At 40.3% G+C, this 21,593-nt stretch overlaps 1 protein-coding gene across 2 annotated transcripts in view; it reads right to left on the reverse strand.

The window, feature by feature from the left end:
- The window catches only part of LOC121278026 (glutamate-rich protein 1), a 55,048-nt gene that overhangs the window by 24,000 nt on the left and 9,455 nt on the right, over positions 1-21,593 (reverse strand). Inside the window, exons 3-4 of one of the 2 annotated variants that reach the window (XM_041188038.1) lie at positions 17,176-17,307; positions 5,011-7,003 (exon numbers count right to left, since the gene is read on the reverse strand). In XM_041188038.1, the coding sequence (XP_041043972.1) occupies positions 6,651-7,003; positions 17,176-17,307 (485 nt within the window). In that variant the 3' untranslated portion in view covers positions 5,011-6,650. Of the gene's footprint in view, positions 1-5,010; positions 7,004-17,175; positions 17,308-21,593 lie in introns of those variants that run through there. The other variant, XM_041188039.1, reaches the window with a different exon arrangement.

Genomic DNA, 21,593 nt, shown 5'->3' on the forward strand with positions numbered 1-21,593 from the left:
AGCTTTGAGTTCACCTGATCTATTTATTTTAAACATACTGTGAAGCTAACAGGACAGACTTAGTATATTGTAGATCCTTTCTTCACCAGCGACTGGCAAAGTGGCACATGCTATTCAATTTGGTTGATGTGCAATAGAACTACACAACTATTGAGTAATTTTCCATGATACAAACTTGGACTGTAATCAGATTTACTGCTTCAGTGTGTTTGGTTCACTACTTATAAAGCATGGAAAACCATGGGTTAGCATTGTGCAGTTCTGCATTGGGAAACACCAAAATAACAAAGAAATCCCCCAAGTTTGCCCAAATTTATGACATGATCTAACATTTCTGCACTAAAGAATCCCAGGCAGATTGGAGAAAGAGGGACGGAGGGTTGGGGGAAATCGGAAAAAAAAACTCAAATATAATTGGAAATGGTAAATTGTTTAACTGGTGTACAAATGCAAGACTAAAGTGAATCACAATGTACAGAATACTTCCTCTTCAAATCCAAGCAACTACCAATTATGCTGCAATGAACACAGACATTAACTATTTATTTATTCAAAACACAGAGTAATGGAAAGCTCAAAATAACACTCTAAGATCTCAAATCTAGCCCTTCTTTAGGGTACCTTAAGTGAAAGTTCAATTTTAGTCACGGCCAGGCTTCTTAAGTGATTGCATATGGCAGATTATTAAAGCCCAGCTAAATTATAATTCTTCATTTATATAACATTTTACAGCCAGACAAGAAGCCATCTGGTCTTCTTTCACATAAGCAGTTACCTTAGATCTCTTCAAGTACTAAGAGATATTGTGGAAATTAATTTGCCAAGATTAATCCTTAATATATTCACGTAGCTGCTTAGCCTGAATAGATTAATTTATTAAAAACGTGAAATTTACTGAGAAAAAAAATTCTGAGAGTTGTAAACTAAACCTCCACATGCTAATGAAACTATTTACAGCCTTTTACAGATGACTAGACCACTCCCAACGCCTCACCTCCAGAGTCCAGCAACAGGGTGGGACTGCCCTCATCTGGTTCCATTCCTATCTATACAGTCATAACCAGAGAATCCCCGAAATGGCTTCTCTTCTCACTCTGTTACCATTTTGGCCCCCTTTATCTCTCATGTGAAAATAGATCAAATCACACATGTATCATGCTGATAACCAGCGTCATCTCACCTACACCTCACTCGACATCACCTCTGCTTCAGATCTGTCACATTGCTTGTAATGACATCCAATATTGCATGAGCAGAAATTTCCTCCAGTTAAATGTTGAAAAGACCAAAGCTTTTGCTTTTGGTCACTGCCACAACCCAATTCCCAATACACTGATTCCATTCCTCTACCTGACCACTGTCCGAGACTGACCCAGCATCCTTGCCATCATATTGGACTGAGCTGAGCTTACATACCCATACCCTTTCCATGGTCAAGCCCACTTACTTGCACCTCTGTAACACTGACTCTCTCCATCCCTGTCTTAGCTCATCTGCTGCTTAATTCCTAATCCATGCCTTTGTTACTGCTAGACCCAACTAGCGTCATGCTCTAAGATAAAAGCAAATTACTGCTGATGCTGAAAATCTGAAATAAAAACAGAAAATACATGAAAAACTCAGGTCTGGCAGCATCTGTGGAGAGAAACAGAGTTAACGTTTTGAGTCCATATGACTTCTTCAGAGTGCTGAAGAGTCATATGGACTTGAAACGTTAACTCTGCTTCTCTCTCCACAGATGCTGCCAGACCTGCTGAGATTTTCCAGCATTTTCTGTTGTTATTTTAGCTTCATACTCTTCTGACTGGCATCCGTAAACTTGAGTTCATCCCAAAACTCTGCAGTCCATATTCTAATTCACACCAAGACCAATTTACTCCTCACTCTTGCTTAATTAATCTACATTAACTCCCAGTCTGGCACCACCTTGATTTTAAAATTCTCAACTTCGTTTCCAAATCTCTCAATGGTCTTGCCCCTCCCTATTGCTGCATCCACCTCCAACTCTGAAATCTATATACTCCTCCAATTCTGGTCTCTTGTGCTTTCAGGATTTTCATTGCTCCACCATTGGATCTGTACCTTCAGCTGCCTGTGCCCCAGGAAGAAAAACCTTCCTTTTACATTTATGTCTCTGTAAATAACATGTTTTTATTTCTGTTGGACTGTGGAGTAAAATTACAATGGCTTCAGTTTGAAAGATATGTCTACTGGAACAGTGCAATGGATATATACAATGTTGCTGTCTTGGAACAGAATGTGCCATGAAAGGCAGGATGGTGCCAAGGAGTATAGTCTAATGGGGAACTGCCTGGCAACGTCTTAATTGGTGACCAGGGTTTGTGTGAGACCAGTGCAGAGAGAAAAACTCCTAGCCTGAAAAGACCTAAAACCTCTTTACCCTGTGTGTGTAAGTTTCCAGTAATTCTACAATAATAGCTAGCTGGGTTTTTTTCCTCATATCTCTATAACCTGCTCTCTCTCTCTGAAAAACCCCTGTCAAGAGGAAAGTCACCCTTAGCGACACTGAAAAGCAAGTGCTCAACCAGTGAACTAAAGACCGAGTGTGCTGGGAAGTCCACTGTATGTCATCAACAAAGAACTGAAAGGAATTTGGAAGGCATCGATCAAAACCAACCCATCAAATCCTGTACTCCAGAATTGGTGCTATTGAACTGTTTTATCCCACCCTTAAAACCCATGTTTTTGTGTGTCTTGTATGTGTGTATAGGGATTTAAGAAGGGGGTGGAGTTTAGGTTAAAGAGTTAGAAATTAATTCATATTTCTTTCTTTTGCCACTGGTTAAAGACAATTTGTTCAATAAACAGTTAATTACTTATTAGGCTTACAAACCTGGTGCTCGTATTCTATTAACCTAAATTAAACAATTAGGTGTTTGGTCAAACTTTTCATATTTGTCGCGACTCAGGGAGCAGTGAAGCTTGATATTGCAGCCCACTATCCCAGTGAGTCGTGACACTTCTCTCCTCCTTAATGCACTCCTTAGAACCCATCTCTTTTTGTCGCCTGTCTTAATATACTTATTTGCCTTGTATCAAATTTTGTTTGATAATGCTCCTATGAAGCGCCGTAGCATGTTTTAGTACTTTAAAAAGTGTTTATGGAAATACAAGTTTATAGTAACAGGACTAAGCCTAGATTAAAACTCTTAGTAAATTTCGTTTTCATAGCACTAATTTTTCAAAGTTTTCCTGATGTATATTGATTACACAATTGGCAATCTTAAGAATCCCTCACTATAATAGTTAACCCTACAAAACAAAGCTTCACTATGTTAATAACAGGTGCATTTTGCTTCCACTGCAAATTAAAGCTTGGCTGTCTTCTTCCTGATATTATTTGGCAGATTCACATAATGAGAAAGAGCCCAGCTATCTTTGAAGCTTGTCTTGAGTATCTGAAAAAAATTACCATTAACACGCGTATGTTACAAAATACACAGAGAATTCATGATGGTACACAATTTCTAGCAAGCATTTCTAACAAGACACTGGCAGGCAATATTTTGAAAGATAATTCATAAGATCTAAATGTTAATTTCAGTCTTCAATGCAAAAACCAATATTCACAGTAATGTCATGTTTTTGAAAGTTGCCTGCAAACAATATATTTAAATTAATTCAGTTACCTTGAAAGCTTGAAAAGCAAGCATAGTTCTTCAAATAGCAAAAGTGTTTTTGTGAAAATCAAGTATTATCCTTTACCCATTTCATTTCCTGGTCTGATTAGGTCAGGATTTCAGTGATCAAAAAGTAGAAAAAAAAGTAGACTGCATTGGCCTTCTCTGAAAGAGATCACGAAAGTGACTCAATATTTAAATATTAATAAGATGCATCTTTAAAAAATTATACATAATTACAACATTCACAAATTAGTACAATTATGTATCTGATGATTACACATGGATCCTCTGCAGTGAATCCTTTCAGATGTACTCTTGCATCTCCCCATTTTTTTCTTTGAAAAGTTAGGATACCTCTGGTAACACTGATTAAAATCCACCATCTTCAGGTGACTCAGCCACAACTGCCATGCTAAATATCAAAGCCCTTGGTTGTTGCAAGGTCCAGTGGCAAAATGAGTAATAAGATTATTCAACATATTCTACAAGAAACTTTTAGCAGGAAATCTAGTACTGAAGGAAGCCTGTGAGCATGCTGGGAAAGGGGAAAATTAGAGTCCTTTTATGAATGAGATGGTGAGAAAGTTTAATGCCAGAACCAATTGCAGCAGTGGATCATTCTCCATCAGAAACTGCACCCATTACAACAGTGACTGAGCTTCAAAAGTATTTATTTGGCTGTAAAATACTTGGAACATACCAAGATTGTGAAAGGTGCTATATAAATGCAGGTTTTTTCTTTTTCTAATATAACCGTCAGCTACTGAATGCATAATTCCACAGTGAACTCTCTGTATAGGTAATAGAAGATCATTACCAATACAGCAGAAGGCCTTGCAATCAGAGTGGGGCAGATCTCATCTAATCTAAATGGCACCTATTCCTGAAAGGGACAACAAATTTAAACAATGTATTTCCTTTCTTTGCCTCCCAATGATTAGGTGGATTTATTTTCTCCAAAAGGTTGTCAAGTGTAATGAACAAATTCTTCCCTCCTTACTTCTTTAAACTCAGTTAAAATCTCACTCCAAATCCAAAACTTTAGATACAACTTCTATTTTGAATATGGGTAGACCAATCTACAAGTCTCATTGATGAAAAACTGAAGTCATTCTACTGTTTCATCAGTGTGCATCAATGGACATACCTTCATCATTCACTATTTTCTTCAATCTAGATCAAATAACAAAATATGCTATATCTGGCATTAAATCCCTATTGTCCTTTCAGGTAGATACTGAGAAGCTGTTTCCCTTGGCTGAAAAGTCTAGAACTAGGGGGTATCGTTTCGGGATAAGGGGTCGACCATTTATAACTAAGAATAGAAAGAATCAGACAAGTGACAATAGATTACATTAGGCAAGTGTAATGAAGCTAGGAATCAATATTTTAATAAGATCAGCCATATTTCAGCACTGATTAAACGTACTTTAAAAATTAGTGAATAAACCATTCAAGTCAAAGCTATAATTGCTTTACCATTTTACAAGTGCTACTTCCATAAAGACCTACTACTGTACAAGTGTTCTTCTGTACTGAGCGTGAAACATAAATCAAAATATTTCTTATATAAATGTTACCATTTGCTTTTCTAAGGCTGTAGGGTAGGAACAAATTTTGAAGGTAGAGTAAATCTCAAATGGCCTTGGATTTGGTAGGCAGCGCTTCTTTGGAACCAAAATTTGTTCAACAGCAGTAAGCCACTTAAGTCTATTAACAGAAGCCAATGCTCCTTACGTATTCTTCAAACATTTTGCATGTATTATTGAAAACAGAGTTTCTTGACTTCCTCCAAAGCCATGAAAATCTCTTAACATTGTGTCAAGCAAGAACTATAGGTATTAGGTAGCATATCAGAAGATGGCAGAGTCCTACTCAAGAAGCCATAGCACCTTATTCATAATTTCCAAGATGAAAGACACAGTGCCAGTTTTAGATTACCATAAAATTATTAGAACAAATATTCTTAGTAGTTGAAAAGGAAGGAAATACTCATCCACAAAGTGTTTTTTAATATTAAAAAAAGCACCACCATCCATTCTACCACATCAAAATATTAATGTTTCTTTAACATTCAGGTTATTTAAATTGATACAATAATTACAATAATAGGATACAGAATAATAAACATGGGTCCTGAGTCACAATAGCTCAGATGCTATCCAATCTCAATCATGTCACTTGGTTTTTTTCTCTGTACGATCCTCATGTATATCAGAAATACAGAATGTCTAGCAGCTGCTTCTGGAATGGTACTATGAAGGACATGGGAAAAAAAAAGCCAGTGGCTATTCTTTCACACTCCTAAACTAGCCACTGAAGTTCTTGAGAAAAATACATCATGTTTCCTCCAATAATCTTGGTGGTTATTTCTAAATTCAGGAACGCTTAGGTCAGGCAAAGGAAGAATCGGGCAACATGACATATGGTTTGCATCACATAAAAACGTAGCATGTTATAATTGTTCAAACCTCACTTAATTTCTACAGAAATATCTGCGGCAGAAAAGGATGTTATATCTCAAAATATTTAATTTTTCATTAACCTAGCTACATAATTTGCAAAATGCTTTTCTTTTAAATGTGAAAGAGAAACCTTTTATAAGAGCCTTATCAGTCTACAAGGCACAAACAAATTAAAAAATGAAGCAGACTTAATTTGACAGCTGGAGGGCAGACATGCATGCCTTAACAAAATAGGCATTATCTTAAACAACTGGGCAAAATTATGCTTTCAATATAAAATCATTTAACTTCCTCTATATCTAAAAAATTATGTATACATTTGATGCCAAAAAACTCTGACATGAAAAGCACCAAGTCAGGTTACAAGTTTTTTTTTAAGATGCTGACTGAACTCGTTGTAATAGATGCAACTTTCCAATCTTAAGGGAGAAACCAGATTAAGAAATGTTTTAGGGGGCAGTGGAAATTGATGCTGGGAAAGAGATTGTTGAAGATCATTACATTAAAGTATGGCAGAAAATACCACCAGAAAAGCACAATTCTATGTTGTATTTAACAAGTCAATAACCTCAGCTGCTTTATCACCTTCAACAGCACCTTCTTCACTGCTGCCCTCAGCTGGTTGATATGTGAATTCCACAGCTTTGGCACTGGGTACTAGCCCAGCAGCTTTTAGCTTTTCTTTATGTCGCTTCTTTTTCAATTTTCGTCTCTTATTTTTAGTTAATATTTCTGCTCCAGACTTTGCAGAATCTAGATGCAGTGTCTGCAAGTTTCCTGTTTGCAACCCCCCTGGTTGCTGAAGTGCATTTTTATTGATGTGGTCAAGCAATGAGCTATTGAGCTTTCTTCTCCGCCGACGCTTTCTTGGAAATTTTTGAGAAGTTTCTCCTTCTGTAATTGAACAATCATTAGTTGTAATAGATAACTTCCTGAGACAACTTGTTGTCTATTACCAGATTACTAAACATTATGTGCACTGTTCCATTTTGTTCACAATATGAATAGTTGTCTATTACAGGTCAAATGTCCTTTATCTGTAAATCCGAAAACCGATCACATACAAAAAAAAACGCACTTTGAACCTCATCGCCCTTTAGCGTGGAAAGTCTCTGACTTGAGCCCATACGAATCTTGCTGGCCACACCCGGCCTTTAGCATGGGGAGTCTAGTTGTTTGCGCTGTTTACCTTGTGAACCCTCTCCTACAAGCAGAATCACAGATGGCACTAAGGGTGGGAACTTATGGCAGGTACCCTGTATTCATTATTCAATGGTACATAAGACCATAAGACATAGGAGCAAAAGTTAGGCCTTTCGGCCCATCGAGTCTGCTCCGCCATTCAATCATGGCTGATAAGTTTCTCAATCCCATTCTCCCGCCTTATCCCTGTAATCTTTGATCCCCTTACCAATCAAGAACCTATCTATCTCGGTCTTAAATACACTCAATGACCTGGCCTCCACAGCCTTCTGTGGCAATGAATTCCATAGATTCACCACTCTCTGGCTAAAGAAGTTTCTCCTCATCTCTGTTCTAAAAGGTCTTCCCTTTATTCTGAGGCTGTGCCCTCGGGTCCTAGTCTCTCCTACTAATGGAAACATCTTCCCCATGTCCACTCTATCCAGGCCTTTCAGTATTCTGTAAGTTTCAATCAGATCCCCCCCATATCCTTCTAAACTCCATCAAGTATAGACCCAGGGTCCTCAAACGTTCCTCATATGTTAAGCCTTTCATTCCTGGGATCATTCTCGTAAACCTCCTCTGGACCCTCAGGGCCAGCATATCCTTCTTGAGATACGGGGCCCAAAATTGCTCACAATATTCTAAATGTGGTCTGATCAGAGCCTTATAAAGCCTCAGCAGCACATCCCTGATTTTATAATTTAGTCCTCTCGAAATAAATGCCAACATTGCATTTGCCTTCCTAACTACCGTGTCAACCTGCAAGTTAACCTTAAGAGAATCCTGGACTAGGACTCCCAAGTCCCTTTGCAGATTTCTGAATTCTCGCCCCATTTAGAAAATAGTCTATGCCTCTATTCTTCCTACCAAAGAGCCTGACCTCACACTTCCCCACGTTATATTCCATCTGCCACTTCTTTGCCCATTCTTCTAACCTATCCAAATACTTCTGCAGCCTCCCCGCCTCCTCAATACTACCTGTCCCTCCACCTATCTTTGTATCATCTGCAAACTTAGCCAGGATGCCCTCAGTTCCTTCATCTAGATCATTAATGTATAAAATGAAAAGTTGTGGTTCTAACACTGACCCCTGCGGAACCTCACTAGTCACCGGCCACCATCCTGAGAAGGACCCCCTTATCCCCACTCTCTGCCTCCTGCCAGACAGCCAATCTTCTATCCATGCTAGTACCTTGCCTCTAACACCATGGGCTCTTATCTTACTGAGCAGCCTCCTGTGCGGTACCTTGTCAAAGGTCTTCTGGAAGTCCAAGTAGATAACATCCATTGGCTCTCCTTTGTCTAACCTACTCGTTACCTCCTCAAAGAATCCTAACAGATTTGTCAGGCATGACGTCTCCTTGATGAAACCATGCTGACTTTGCCCGATTTTACCATGCATTTCCAAGTATTCTGAAATCTCATCCTTAATAATGGACTCTAAAATCTTACCAGCGACTGAGGTCAAGCTAATTGGCCTGTAATTTCCCATCTTTTGCCTCACTCCCTTCTTAAACAGGGGGTTACATTAGCGATTTTCCAGTCCTCTGGGACCCTCCCTGACTCGAGTGACTCCTGAAAGATCACCACTGATGCCTCCACTATCTCTTCAGCTATCTTCTTCAGAACTCTGGGGTGTAATCCATCTGGCCCAGGTGATTTATCCACTTTCAGCCCTTTCAGTTTTCCTAGCACCTTCTCCTTGGTAATGGCCACCATACTCACCTCTGCCCCCGACTCTCTTGAACTTCTCCAGCATCATTTTCCAGCAGCCCAATGTCCACTTTTGCCTCTCTCTTACCCTTTATATATCTAAAAAAACTCTTGCAATCTTCTTTTATATTACTGGCTAGTTTACCCTCATATTTAATCTTCTCCTTCCTAATTTCTTTTTTAGTTGTCCTCTGTTGGTCTTTGTAGGCTTCCCAATCCCCTGGTTTCCCACTGCTCTTCGCTTCATTGTATACTTTCTCTTTAGCTTTTATGCTGTCCCTGACTTCCCTTGTCAGCCATGGTTGCCTCATACTCCATTTAGTATGTTTCTTCTTCCCAAGGATGAATTTTTGCTTTGTCTCCCAAATTACTCCCAGAAACTCCTGCCATTGCTGTTTCACTGTCTTTCCTGCTAGGCTCATTTCCCAGTCAATTCTGGCCAGCTCTTCCCTCAGGCCTCTGTAGTTGCCTTTATTCAACTGTAATACCGTTACATCTGATTCCAGCTTTTTCTTCTCAAATTGCAGGGTAAATTCTATCATATTATGGTCACTTCCTCCTAAGGGTTCCTTCACCTTAAGCTCCCTTATCAAATCTGCCTCATTACACATCACCAAATCTAGAATTGCCTGTTCCCTAGTGGGTTCCATCACAAGCTGCTCCAAAAAGCCATCTCGTAGACATTCCACAAATTCCTTTTCTTGGGATCCACTACCAACCTGATTTTCCCAGTCTACCTGCATATTGAAATCCCCCATGATCACTGTAACCTTGCCTTTCTTACATGCCTTTTCTATCTCCTGGTTTATCTTGTGCCCCATATCCTGACTACTGTTCGGAGGCCTGTACGTAACTCCCATTATGGTTTTTTTACCTTTGCGGTTCCTCAACTCTACCCACACAGATTCTACATCATCTGACCCTACATCATTTCTTGCTATCGATTTAATTTCATTTCTTACTAACAAAGCAACCCCAGCCCCTCTGCCAACCTGCCTATCTTTTCGATAGGATGTATATCCGTGGATATTTAGCTCCCAGTCTTGATCCCCTTACAGCCATATCTCTGTGATGCCCACTACATCACACCTACCAATTTCAATCTGCGCCACAAGCTCATTTACCTTATTTCGTATACTGCGTGCGTTCGGATACAACACCTTCAATCCTGTATTTCCCGTCCTCTTTCTCATTGTCGTCCCTTTATCTGATGTGCTTGAAGTTAGATTCCTAGCCCTTTCCAAACACTCTTGTCCTATTTTGTGTTCTGGGGACTTTAATAGCCTCTCCTGGGCTCTCCTTTCTTTTCAGTTTTTTCATAATTTTCCATTTCCAAGTTGAATCTACCCCCCCACACGCTAACCTGCTGCTTTGTTTCCCATTAGTCATACTTCTTGGAGTTTTACCCTCTTCCCCCCCAAACCTTCTAGTTTAAAGTCTGTTGATCATCCTATTCAGTTGATAAGAACTCAGGACCGGCATGTTCCTGCTAGGATGAAGGATAAGTATGGCAAGTTTCAGGAACCTTGGATAATGAAGGATATTGTGAGGTTAGTCAAAAAGAAAAGGGAAGGATTCGTAAGGGTTAAAAGGCTGGGAACAAATGAAGCCCGTGGAGAATATAAAGAAAGTAGGAAGAAACATAAGCAAGGAATCAGGAGGGCTAAAAGGGGTCATGAAAAATCACTGGCAACCAGGATTAAGGAAAATCCCAAGACCTTTTATACATATGTAAAAAGCAAGAGGGTAGCCAGGGAAAGGGTAGGCCCACTCAGGGACAGAGGTGGGAATCTGTGTGTGGAACCAGAATAAATGGGAGAGATACTAAATGAATACTTCTCATCAGTAATCACCAAAGAGAAGGACTTAGTGGTCGATTTGTCTAGGGAAGAGTGTGTAGATACCCTGGATCATGTTGAGATCAAAAAAGAGGTGTTAGGCATCTTGAAGAATATTAAGGTGGATAAGTCCCCAGGGCCAAATGGGGTCTACCCCAGAGTACTGAGGGAGGCAAGGGAGGAGATTGCTGGGGCCTTGACAGAAATCTTTGTATACTCACTGGCTACGGGTAAGGTCCCAGAGGACTGGAGAATGGCCAATGTTGTTCCATTGTTGAAGAAGGGTAGCAGCGATAATCCAGGAAATTACAGGCAGGTGAGCCTTATGTCAGTGGTAGGGAAATTATTGCAGAAGATTCTTCATGACAGGATTTACTACCATTTGGAAGCAAATGGGCATATTATTGACAGGCAGCATAGTTTTGTAAAGGGGAAGTCGTGTCTCACTAAATTGATCGAGTTTATCGAGGAAATGACAAAGATGATCGACGGTGGAAGGGCAGTAGATGTTATCTACGTGGATTTCAGAAAGGCCTTTGACAAGGTCCCTCATGGCAGACTGGTATAGAAGGTAAAGTCGCACGGCATCAGAGGTGAGCTGGCAAGATGGATACAGAATTGGCTTGGTTATAGAAGACAGAGGGTAGCAGTGGAAGGATGCTTTTCTGAATGGAGAGCTGTGACTAGTGGTGCTCCGTAGGGATCAGTGCTGGGACCTTTGCTGTTTGTAATATACGTAAATGATTTGGAGGAAAATGTAACTGGGCTAATTAGTAAGTTTGCAGATGACACTAAGGTTGGAGGAGTTGCAGATAGTGCAGAGGATTGTCAAAGGATATAACGGAATATAGATCGGTTGGAGACCTGGGCGGAGGAATGGCAGATGGAGTTTAATCTGAACAAATGCGAGGTAATGCATTTTGGAAAGTCTAATACAGGTAAAAATTATACAGTAAATGGCAAAATCCTTAAGTGCATCAACGGCCAGAGGGATCCGGGTGTACAGGTCCACAGGTCACTGAAAGTGGCAACACAGGTGGATAAGGTAGTCAGGAAGGCATATGGCATGCTTGCCTTCATTGGTAGGGGTATTGAGTATGAAAGCTGGGAAGTCATGCTGCAGCTGTATAGAACCTTGGATAGGCCATTTTGGAATATTGCATGCAATTCTGGTCGCCACATTACCAGAAGGATATGGAGGTGTTGGAGAGGGTGCAGAGGAGGTTTACCAGGTTGCTGCCTGGTCTGGAGGTTATTAGCTATGAGGAGAGTGACAGAGATTGAGGGGCGACTTGGTAGAAGTTTATAAAATTATGAGTGGCATGGACAGAGTAGATAATCGGAAGCTTTTTGCCAGGTGAAAGAGTCAATTACTAGGGGATATAGATTTAAGGTGAGAGGAGAAAACTTTAGAGGAGATGTGCGGGGCAAGTTTTTTACGCAGAGGGTAGTGAGTGTCTGAAATTCGCTGCCAGAGGAGGTGGTGGAAGCAGGTACGATAGTGGTGTTTAAGAGGCAGCTTGACAAATACATGACTAGGATGGGAATAGAGGGATACTGACTCCAGAAGTGCAAAACGTTTTAGTTTGACAGACAATATGATTGGCGCAGGCTTGGAGGGCCGAAGGGCCTGTTCCTGTGCTGTACTTTTCTTTGTTCTTTGTTCAGTACTCCAGATGTGGTCTCCCTAGTGCTCTGTATAATTGAAGCATAACCTCCCTACTCTTGTACTCAAGTCCCCTCGCAATAAATGATAACATTCTATTAGCTTTCCTAATTACTTCTTGTACCTCCATACTAGTCTTTTGCCACTCAAGCACTAAGACATCCAGATCCTTCTGCATCTCAGAGCTCTGCAATCTCTCTCCATGCAAATAATTTCCTTCCCTTTTATTCTTCCTGCTAAAAAGGACAATTTCACATTTTCCCACATTATACTCCATTTGCCAGGTTCCAGTTTATTTGTTTTTCACAAGGTTGGTTCAGTTGAAGGAAGATTATTGGCCCTTTAGATATCATCTTTTCCAGAGTATCGGCATTTTACATTCCCATTACAGCTTTAACCTCCACTGAACAACTGCAAGTGATCATCGTTTAATTTCATGTCTAAAAAGTGGCAATGTTAATTAGATTCCTCATATGTAGTTTGACTTTACTTCCAGTAATACAAAAGGGAACTTTATTGTTTGGGTTAAGGATCATTTATATGAACAAATCTGACATTTAAAAAAATTCTGGAGGGCTTTTAAGCTTTGGTTAAAAAAAACCCCTCTGAAACATGGCAGTCCTTTAAAAGTACAATTTTTCCACTTAATTAAACTCTGGATAAATTAATAATTGTTCAGATTTCATAAAACAGAACATGTCAAAGTCTGGCTGAAATTCGTTTTATACTAAACTAAATTATTTCTTATATCACGGTCATGAGCAGATGTGAATTAAATCCACCCAAGCAAACAAAATTGTCTGAATATGATAATGCAGGTACAGTGGCTCAAATCTGGCCTTTTTTTTGAAAAAAGCAGGCAATGCAAGAATTTTAAGTGCTATTAAATGAATGGAAAAACTTATTGGCTTGCTCTGGGAGTTGCTGCATTATTGTGGTGGAGTGCCAAGTAGTTATTTGCTTCCTGCGCTTGTCAATTCCAGCATTCCAAGTGGTTAGGGCAACACTTGATCCCACCTGACTCAGCTCAGAAAGTTCAGGGAGTTGTACTTCTCTGCACAATATCCATTTTGAGTGTCTCCCTAATGCTCCAGTGAGCTGAAGTGAACACATTTTTAAAGTTGTGGCCTTACGAAAGAGCTATCCAGCTTCAGTGTGGCTGCTGTAGTCTTGATCACTATCAATCTTTATCTAATTATACTACAGGTACTGTGAAATGCCTTGGGACCTTTTCCTGAAAACCGGCAAAATCCGAAATCTGGTACAGACTTGGTCCCGAGGTTGCAGGGTGAGACACTCTACCTGCACAACTCATGCCTTGTCTGTGGACACATGAACATCAATAGCTTGGGCCATAAATTCTATAAAATAATGCTGGTGAAGTGTATAAACACAAGTGACTACAGATCATGTACTATTTTTAATAACCAACAAAGTGAGTTTGTAATAAATACATGTCTTAACTTTCATCGCTGCTTCTATGTATATAACCTGAAACCACAAGGCTCAAAATATTTGTAGTACATCACCACCACACTAGTAGGCTGACTCACATTCAATGTTTCAATGAGTGCAAAAGGGTGTGCCAGGGCATTCGCTATGTATACCTCAGTTATTACATTGGGGAACCCACACTTGCTAAACACTAAAAGCAGAAGTCTATGCCAGATGGATTACATTATCAATAGGTCAGAACCAAGTTCTTTCACTCAAGGACATCCACTTGAGAATGGTGGTGGACTATTAGGCAACCAAGAGAAGGCAGTGGCATCAATAAATATTTCTGTTCTCAGTGATAGCCCAAGCATTTGAATATAAGAGACTAGGCTGAAATGTTTGAAAATATCTTTGATTAAGTGTTGCGGAGATGATCTTACTCAGTTCCTCCTGAAGTATTGTAAGAATATAGGCTTATGATTAATGGGCCTTGTGCAGAAGAAGAAAAAGATGCAGTGGAGATAGCTCCTCCCTGTAAAGGGGTAATCTATAAGAAGAGGCTTATGAAAGTATTTTGGGGGATTTTGAATAGCTAGAGCGAAAAGGCTCTTAAGCTTTTCTCTAAAAAAAACTGTTCTGTAGAAATACACTGCTTTGGATTTTTATGCTGACTTCAGGCAGGTGCAGTACGACAAGTGGCCTTGTTATTATACATAATTATTGCTAGGAGAGGGGAAAAGAACAGTGTGAGGCTTAGAGTCATCAACAGCTTTATCTTTCTCTTAGTAAGAATGTGCAAACTCAAATATCAAATATTTTGTTATACTATTTTCAGCTTTAGGTTGTGCTAGATGACAGCTTAACATTAAGGCTGCTAGTTTTTACATTTATTATTTTGGATTTATTTCTTATCTCTTAGAATTAGGGGAAAGTATGTTAAAATCTAAATTTTAATTATTGACAGAACTCTTGTCCTCAATGTCCTGTAATGTGTCATCAACCAATAAAAACAGAAGACAAGCATAGAAAAAGCTTGTTTAAGGTTAAGAAGCAGGTAAAGGAAGCCCAAGGTTGATGCCTGAACACAGAACTTGAAGTGCCTTTGATTGGATGGATTGCTGTGCAATTCTGGGTTTATCCTAGTGGATTTGGGTCTTTCTCAGGGTACAAGGGTCAGGAAAAACACCAGATGGGTGTAGATGCATATGTAAGTAAAAGGAATGAGTTCATGTCTTCTACCCAACGAAACAAAATGGTTAAGTTAATTCTCAACTGCACTTCATAAACTGCGTTTGAACACTGCAATATATTAAACGTCACTTAGGTTTAAATCAAATCATAACTGTTACTGATATAGAGTTAGTTTACTACTGAAAATAGAGTCCAAACGGACATACAGAACCCACTGTTACAGGTGTCAATGTCCAGACAACTTGGATTATTCTAGCTGACACTGGAAAGTGTATGTGTACACAGTATGTAGTAAAATCCACGGGTTCTGACAACATTCCAATGTTAATGCTGAATGTCTACATGCCACAGCTAATTGCTCCCTATAACACATATGTCCATCATCATAGAATACCAGCTATTTATGTCCTATCCATAAGATAAAAAAGATAAATCAATCTTGGTTGTCTGCCATCCTATCATTTTCTTTCCAATCAGTAAAGGGCCGGAGGCATCATCTAGAGTTTGATCAAGCTCAGGTTCTGCTAGAATATCTAAAAAAAAAGAGCGGTCTTCAGGATCACAACTGTAGATATTGCTGCAGAAATTCAAGTATCCTTGACCTGATCATCTTTAGTAGCTTTATCAATGGTGCCCTCCATAAATTCAGGAGTAGGACCATTTGCTAACTTCTTGTATAATGAAACAGTCCATGCCAGCATATCGCAGGTCCTTAATAACATCTAGGTTTGGACTGACAAATGGTAGGTAATATTTGTACCACATAAGCAGCAGGTAATACCCATCGTGAGAGAAAACTTAACCCCTTCATCATCCACTCCCTCCCCCAGCCGTCTGTTCTATCACCACAATCAAAATTCACACTAAAATGGATGACCATTAACCAGAATTTTAACTGGACTAGGAAGATCAACACTGTGGCTGAAATAGCAGGACAAAGGCATTGCGTCTCTTGATAAGTAGCTCACCCTCTGACCCCTCCAAAAACTGTAAGGCTCAAGTCAGGCATGTAATAGAATACTCACGATTTGCCTATAACCATAACAACATGCAATGCAGAGAGGTTTGCTTGATATCAATATATACCACCTCTACCTGATGCTGAATAGCATTATCAACACACCATCATCATCCTGGGGTCACCATTCACCAGGAACTCAACTGGATCAGTCATATAAATGCCATGACTACCAGAGTAAGTCAAGTGCTGAGTATTCTGCAGTAAGTGGTTCACCTCTTGATTTACAAGGAACAAATCAGGAGTGTGATGGAATACTCTCCATTTGGCTCGATGGGTGCAGCTGCAACAACAGTCAAGAAGCTCAACACTATCTAGGACAAAGTAGTCAACTTGATACTATTAAAGGCATTCGACAAGATATTAAAAATCTTGATTACTGGGGCCAGAGGGAAGAGCGACAATGAATATCTTGATAATTCAGAGCTCTTAAGTAGAAGCATAAGAAATAGAAGTAGCCTGCTCTGCATTTAATAAGATCATAGTTGATTCTTGACCTCAACTTCACTTTCACAGGCAATCCTCAATTCCATTAACCCAAAAATCTATCGAGCTCAACATTGAATATCCTCAACAACTGAGAATTCACAGTCCTTGAGAGTTCTGAAACATGTAATTAATTATAACCAAAAAGAGATTCAAGATATTCAATGGAATAAATTAAATCCCAAACAATAGATATGCCATGATAGCTGCACATGTGAACACAGCTTCACCTTTGCGAAGAACCAACTTAAGCTAACTATAAATATTTCTTTAAACGGATACTCAACAGCTGAACAGGTAGCCCAGAAGAGCAGTTGAGGGCAGGACACTGACTCGCTTATGAAATTAAATGCAGGAAGACAAAAGGCCTGCTTTTTGTGGAGGACAAGATCAAATAGGGCAACATTTGTTCATGTAAACCCATCTTTGGGATATAAATGTGTGTTATGAATGAACTGCTAACGCTTGACATCACTGTTGTCGTCCGATTTAAAATATGATTAGAAAAAGAACAAACTGATGTTGTTCTTACCTTCTGGCTCTTCACCACTTGAATCTTGAGATTCATGCTGTTCATTTGATCTGGTTGAGCACACTTCACTTCCAGGAGGTGGCAGGCTCACTGTATAGACTTTACTGCATACAGGAATAATTTGCGCATCACCTATAGAAAAGATTTGCAACAAGCTTTTGTATTTGATTTTTTTGCATTTAGCATCTTAAATTACTTTTTTCTTTAATAATTTAAGAGTTTACAGTAGCTGCAATACAAGTTCTACAGTTAATATTTATATTCAAAAGAAGTGCACTGAAACTTTGTGACAGGCTAAATGAAATTAATAAAGATTGGTATATAAAGCAAAATACAGCAGATGCTGGAAAATCAAAATAAAAACAGAAAATGCTGGAAATGCTGAGGAGGGCGAGAATTTATGGAATGAGAAATAGAGTTAATACTTCCAAGTTGATGACTTTAATCAAGAACTGGGAAAAGTTAGGAATGTAATTAGTTTTAAGCAAATGAAAAGGGACGGGGGAGAAGAGGTTGGAAGAGAACAAAAGGGAAAGTCTGATCGGGTGGAAGATAGGAGAAGCTCCCTTTGGCCATGCACCACCAATTCTTTGGTCATTTTATCTCTCCTGTCTTTGTTGTTTTGACCAGTTTTCTTTCATGCTGTTTCTTAGCCCATCAATCTCTTTCACAGCTTTACAGTATTTTCATGACTTACATTTCCATTATAGACTCAGACATCTGCAGAAGGAGGCCATTCGGCCCATCATGTCTGCACCGATCAACAAAGGCCTGTCTACACTAATCTTACTTTCCAGCGCTTGGCCCATAGCCCTGGGGGGTATGGCAACGCAAGTGAATATCTAAATACTTCTCAAATGTTACGAGAGTTTCTGTTTCAACAACCCTTTCAGGCAGTGAGTTCTAGACTCCCACCACCCTCTGGATGAAAAAATTTCTCAACTCCCCTCTCAGCCTCTACCTCTTATCTTAAATCTATGTCCTCTGGTTATTGACCCCTCTACTAATGGAAAAAGTGCCTTCCTATCCACCCTATCTATTCCCCTCATAACCTTATACACCTCTATCAAGTCTCCTCTCAACCCTTGTTGCTCCAAGGAAAACAACACTAACCTATCCAATCTTTCCTCATAGCTCAGGCCCTCCAGGCCTGGCAGCATCCTGGTGAATCTCCTCTGCACCTTCTCCAGTTCAGTCACATCCTTCCTATAATGTGGTGACCAGAACTGCACACAATACTCCAGCTGTAGCCTAACCAGCATTTTATACAGTTCCAGCATAACCTACGTGCTCTTGTATTCTATGCCTTGGCTAATAAAGGTAAGTATCCCATACCTTCTTAACAACCTTATCTACCTGTCCTGCTACTTTCAGGGATCTATGGATACGTACATCAAGTTCCCTCTGATCTTCAGTACTTTCCAGGGTCCTACCATTCATTGTAATCCCTTGCCTTGATAGCCCTCCCCAAGTGCATTACCTCACTTTTCCGCATTGAATTCCAACTGCCACTGCTCTGCTTATCTGATCAGTCCACTGTTTATGTTATGTTCAGAAGTTTATGGCTATCCACCTCACTATTTACCACCCTACCAATTTGCGTGTCATCCATCTACTACTTAAATGTAGGGGGTGAGGTCAAGTCCAAATCATTTATGTACACCACAAACAGCAATGGTCCCAGCACTGAGCCCTGTGGAACCCCACTGGAAACAGACATCAGTCACAGAAACATCCCTCTACCATCATCCTCTGCTTCCTGGCTCTCAGCCAATTTTGGATCCAATGTGCCACTTTGCCTTGGATCCCATGGGCTCTTACTTTCTTGACCAGTCTGCCATGACGGACCTTATCAAAAGCCTTGCTAAAGTCCATGTAGACATCAAATGCATTACACTCATCAACACTCCTGGTTACCGCCTCAAAAAATTCGTCAAATTTGTCAAACACTATCTTCCCTTAACAAATCCATGCTGACTATTCCTGATCAATCCGTATCTCTCCAAGTGCAGATATATTCTGTCCCTCAAAATTCTTTCTAGTAACTTCCTCACCACCGAGGTTAGACTGACTGGCCTGTAATTTCCTGGTCTATCCCTTCCTCCCTTTTTTAATAGTGGGACAACGTTAGCAGCCCTCTAGTCATCTGGCACCTCACCTGTAGCCAGAGATGATTTGAATATTACTGCCAGGGCCCCTTATATCTCTTCCCTTGTCTCCTTCAACAGCCTGGGATACATCTCATCCGGGCCTGCGGATTTATCCACTTATAAGGCCTTTAAACCCACTAGTACCTCCTCTCTTTCTATGTTAATTTCCTCTAATATTTCACAGTCCTCCACCATGATGTCTATACCTGCGTCGTCCTTTTCCATTGTGAAGACCGAAGCAAAGCATTCATTGAGGACTGCACCCATGTCTTCCGGTTCCACACACACATTACCTCTATGGTCCTTAATTGGCCTTACTCTTTCTCTAGTTATTCTCTTGCTCCTTATATATTTAAAAAACCCCTTTGGGTTTTCCTTTATTCTACCCACCAATGCTTTCTCATGCACTCTCTTAGCTTTCACAATTTCCTTTTTAAGTTCCCCTCTGCACTTTTTATACTTCTCTAAGGACTCTGCCATATTGAGCCCTCGGTATCGGCATTAGCTTCTCTTTTTTCCTTAATCCTAACCATTATGTCCCTTGACATCCAGGGTTCTCTGGACTTGGGCCCCCCGCTTTGTCTTACAGGAACATATTTGCCCTGTACTCTCGCTATTTCCTTCTTGAGTGCCTCACACTGCTCTGACAGCTTTATCTGCAAGTAGCTGCTCCCAGTCCACTTGGGTCAAATTGCATCTCATCTTAGTAAAATTAACCTTTCCCTTGTTTAGAACTTTTATTCCCAGCCCAACCTTATCCTTTTCCATAACTATCCTAAATCTAACTGAGCTATGGTCACTATCTCCAAAATGCTCTCCTACTGATACACCTTCCACTTTTCCAGGCTCATTTCCGAATATTAGGTCCAGAACTGCCCCCTCCCTTGTTGGGCTTTCTACATATTGGCTAAAAAGGTTCTCCTGGATGCAACTTTAGAATGTTACTCCCTCCCTACCTTGCACACTAAAACTATCCTAGTTAATATTTGGGTAGTTAAAATGCCCTATTATTCTTACACTTCTCTGAAATTTGATTACATATTTGATCCTCTATCTCTCCCTGACTGCTTGGGGGCCTATAGTACACACCCAACAGTGTGCTTGCCCCTTTTGTGTTTTTTACTTCTACCCATATGAATTAATTTGATGATCCTTCCAAGATATCATCCCTCCTCACTGCTATAATTGATTCCTTGATCAATATTGCAACACCCCACTCCTCTTCTATCCCCCTCTCTATCTCACCTGAATACCCTATAACCAGGAATTTGAGCTGCTAATCCTGCCCTTCTTTTAGCCAAGTCTTGGTCATAGCTATGATATCATACTCCCATGTGCCTATCTGTGCCCTCAGCTCATCTGTCTTATTCCTCAGGCTCCTTGCAATAAAATATATTCCATTTAGCCTTGCTAAACTCACTTCTTTCCTACCTAGCCTATGTTTCTTCTGCCTTCCAGACTGACTTACTAGCATTTTAACTTCTAATTCCATCTCAGCTTCCTTTGAACTGTTTTCAGGATCCCATCCTCCTGCCAATTTAGTTTAAATCCACCTTAACAGCATTGGCAAACCTCCCTGTGAGGACGTTGGTCCTGTTCCTGTTCAGACGTAACCCCTCCAACTTGTACAGATCCCACCTCCCGAAGAAATGGTCCCAATGCCCCAGGAATCTAAAGCCCTCCCTCCTGTACCAGCGCTCCATCCACACATTCATCTGCTCTATTCTTCTGTTCTGATACTCACTACTGCATGGCACCAGGACTAATCCAAGGATTACTACCTTTGAAGTCCTGCTTTTCAGTTTCCTACTTAACTCCCTAAAGTCTGCTTGCAGGACCTCATTTCTCTTTCTTCCTATGTCATTGGTCCCAACATGGACCACAACCTCTGGCTGTTCATCCTCCCCCTTCAGAATGTCCTGCAGCCATTCTGTAACATCCTTGACCCTGGCACTTGGGATTCAACATACCATCCTGGAGTCACACCTACGGCTGCAGAAGCGCATGTCTACTTTTCTCACCAACAAATCCCCTACTACTATTGCCCTTCCACACTTTTTCCTCCCGCCCTGAGCAACTGGGCCACCCACAGTGCCATGGCCTTTGCTCTGGTTGGCCTCCACAGAGGAACCCACTCTCACTGTTTTCCAAGGCCAAAAAATGGTTTGCAAGCAAAATTCCCTCACTATCTGCCTGGTCCCCTTCTTTTGTCTGGCGGTCACCCATTCCCTTGCTGCTTGCACTTCCTTAAGCTGCAGGGTGACCATG

The sequence above is a fragment of the Carcharodon carcharias genome, chromosome 5 (genome assembly GCF_017639515.1).
Source record: "Carcharodon carcharias isolate sCarCar2 chromosome 5, sCarCar2.pri, whole genome shotgun sequence".
Classification (NCBI taxonomy): Eukaryota; Metazoa; Chordata; class Chondrichthyes; order Lamniformes; family Lamnidae; genus Carcharodon; species Carcharodon carcharias.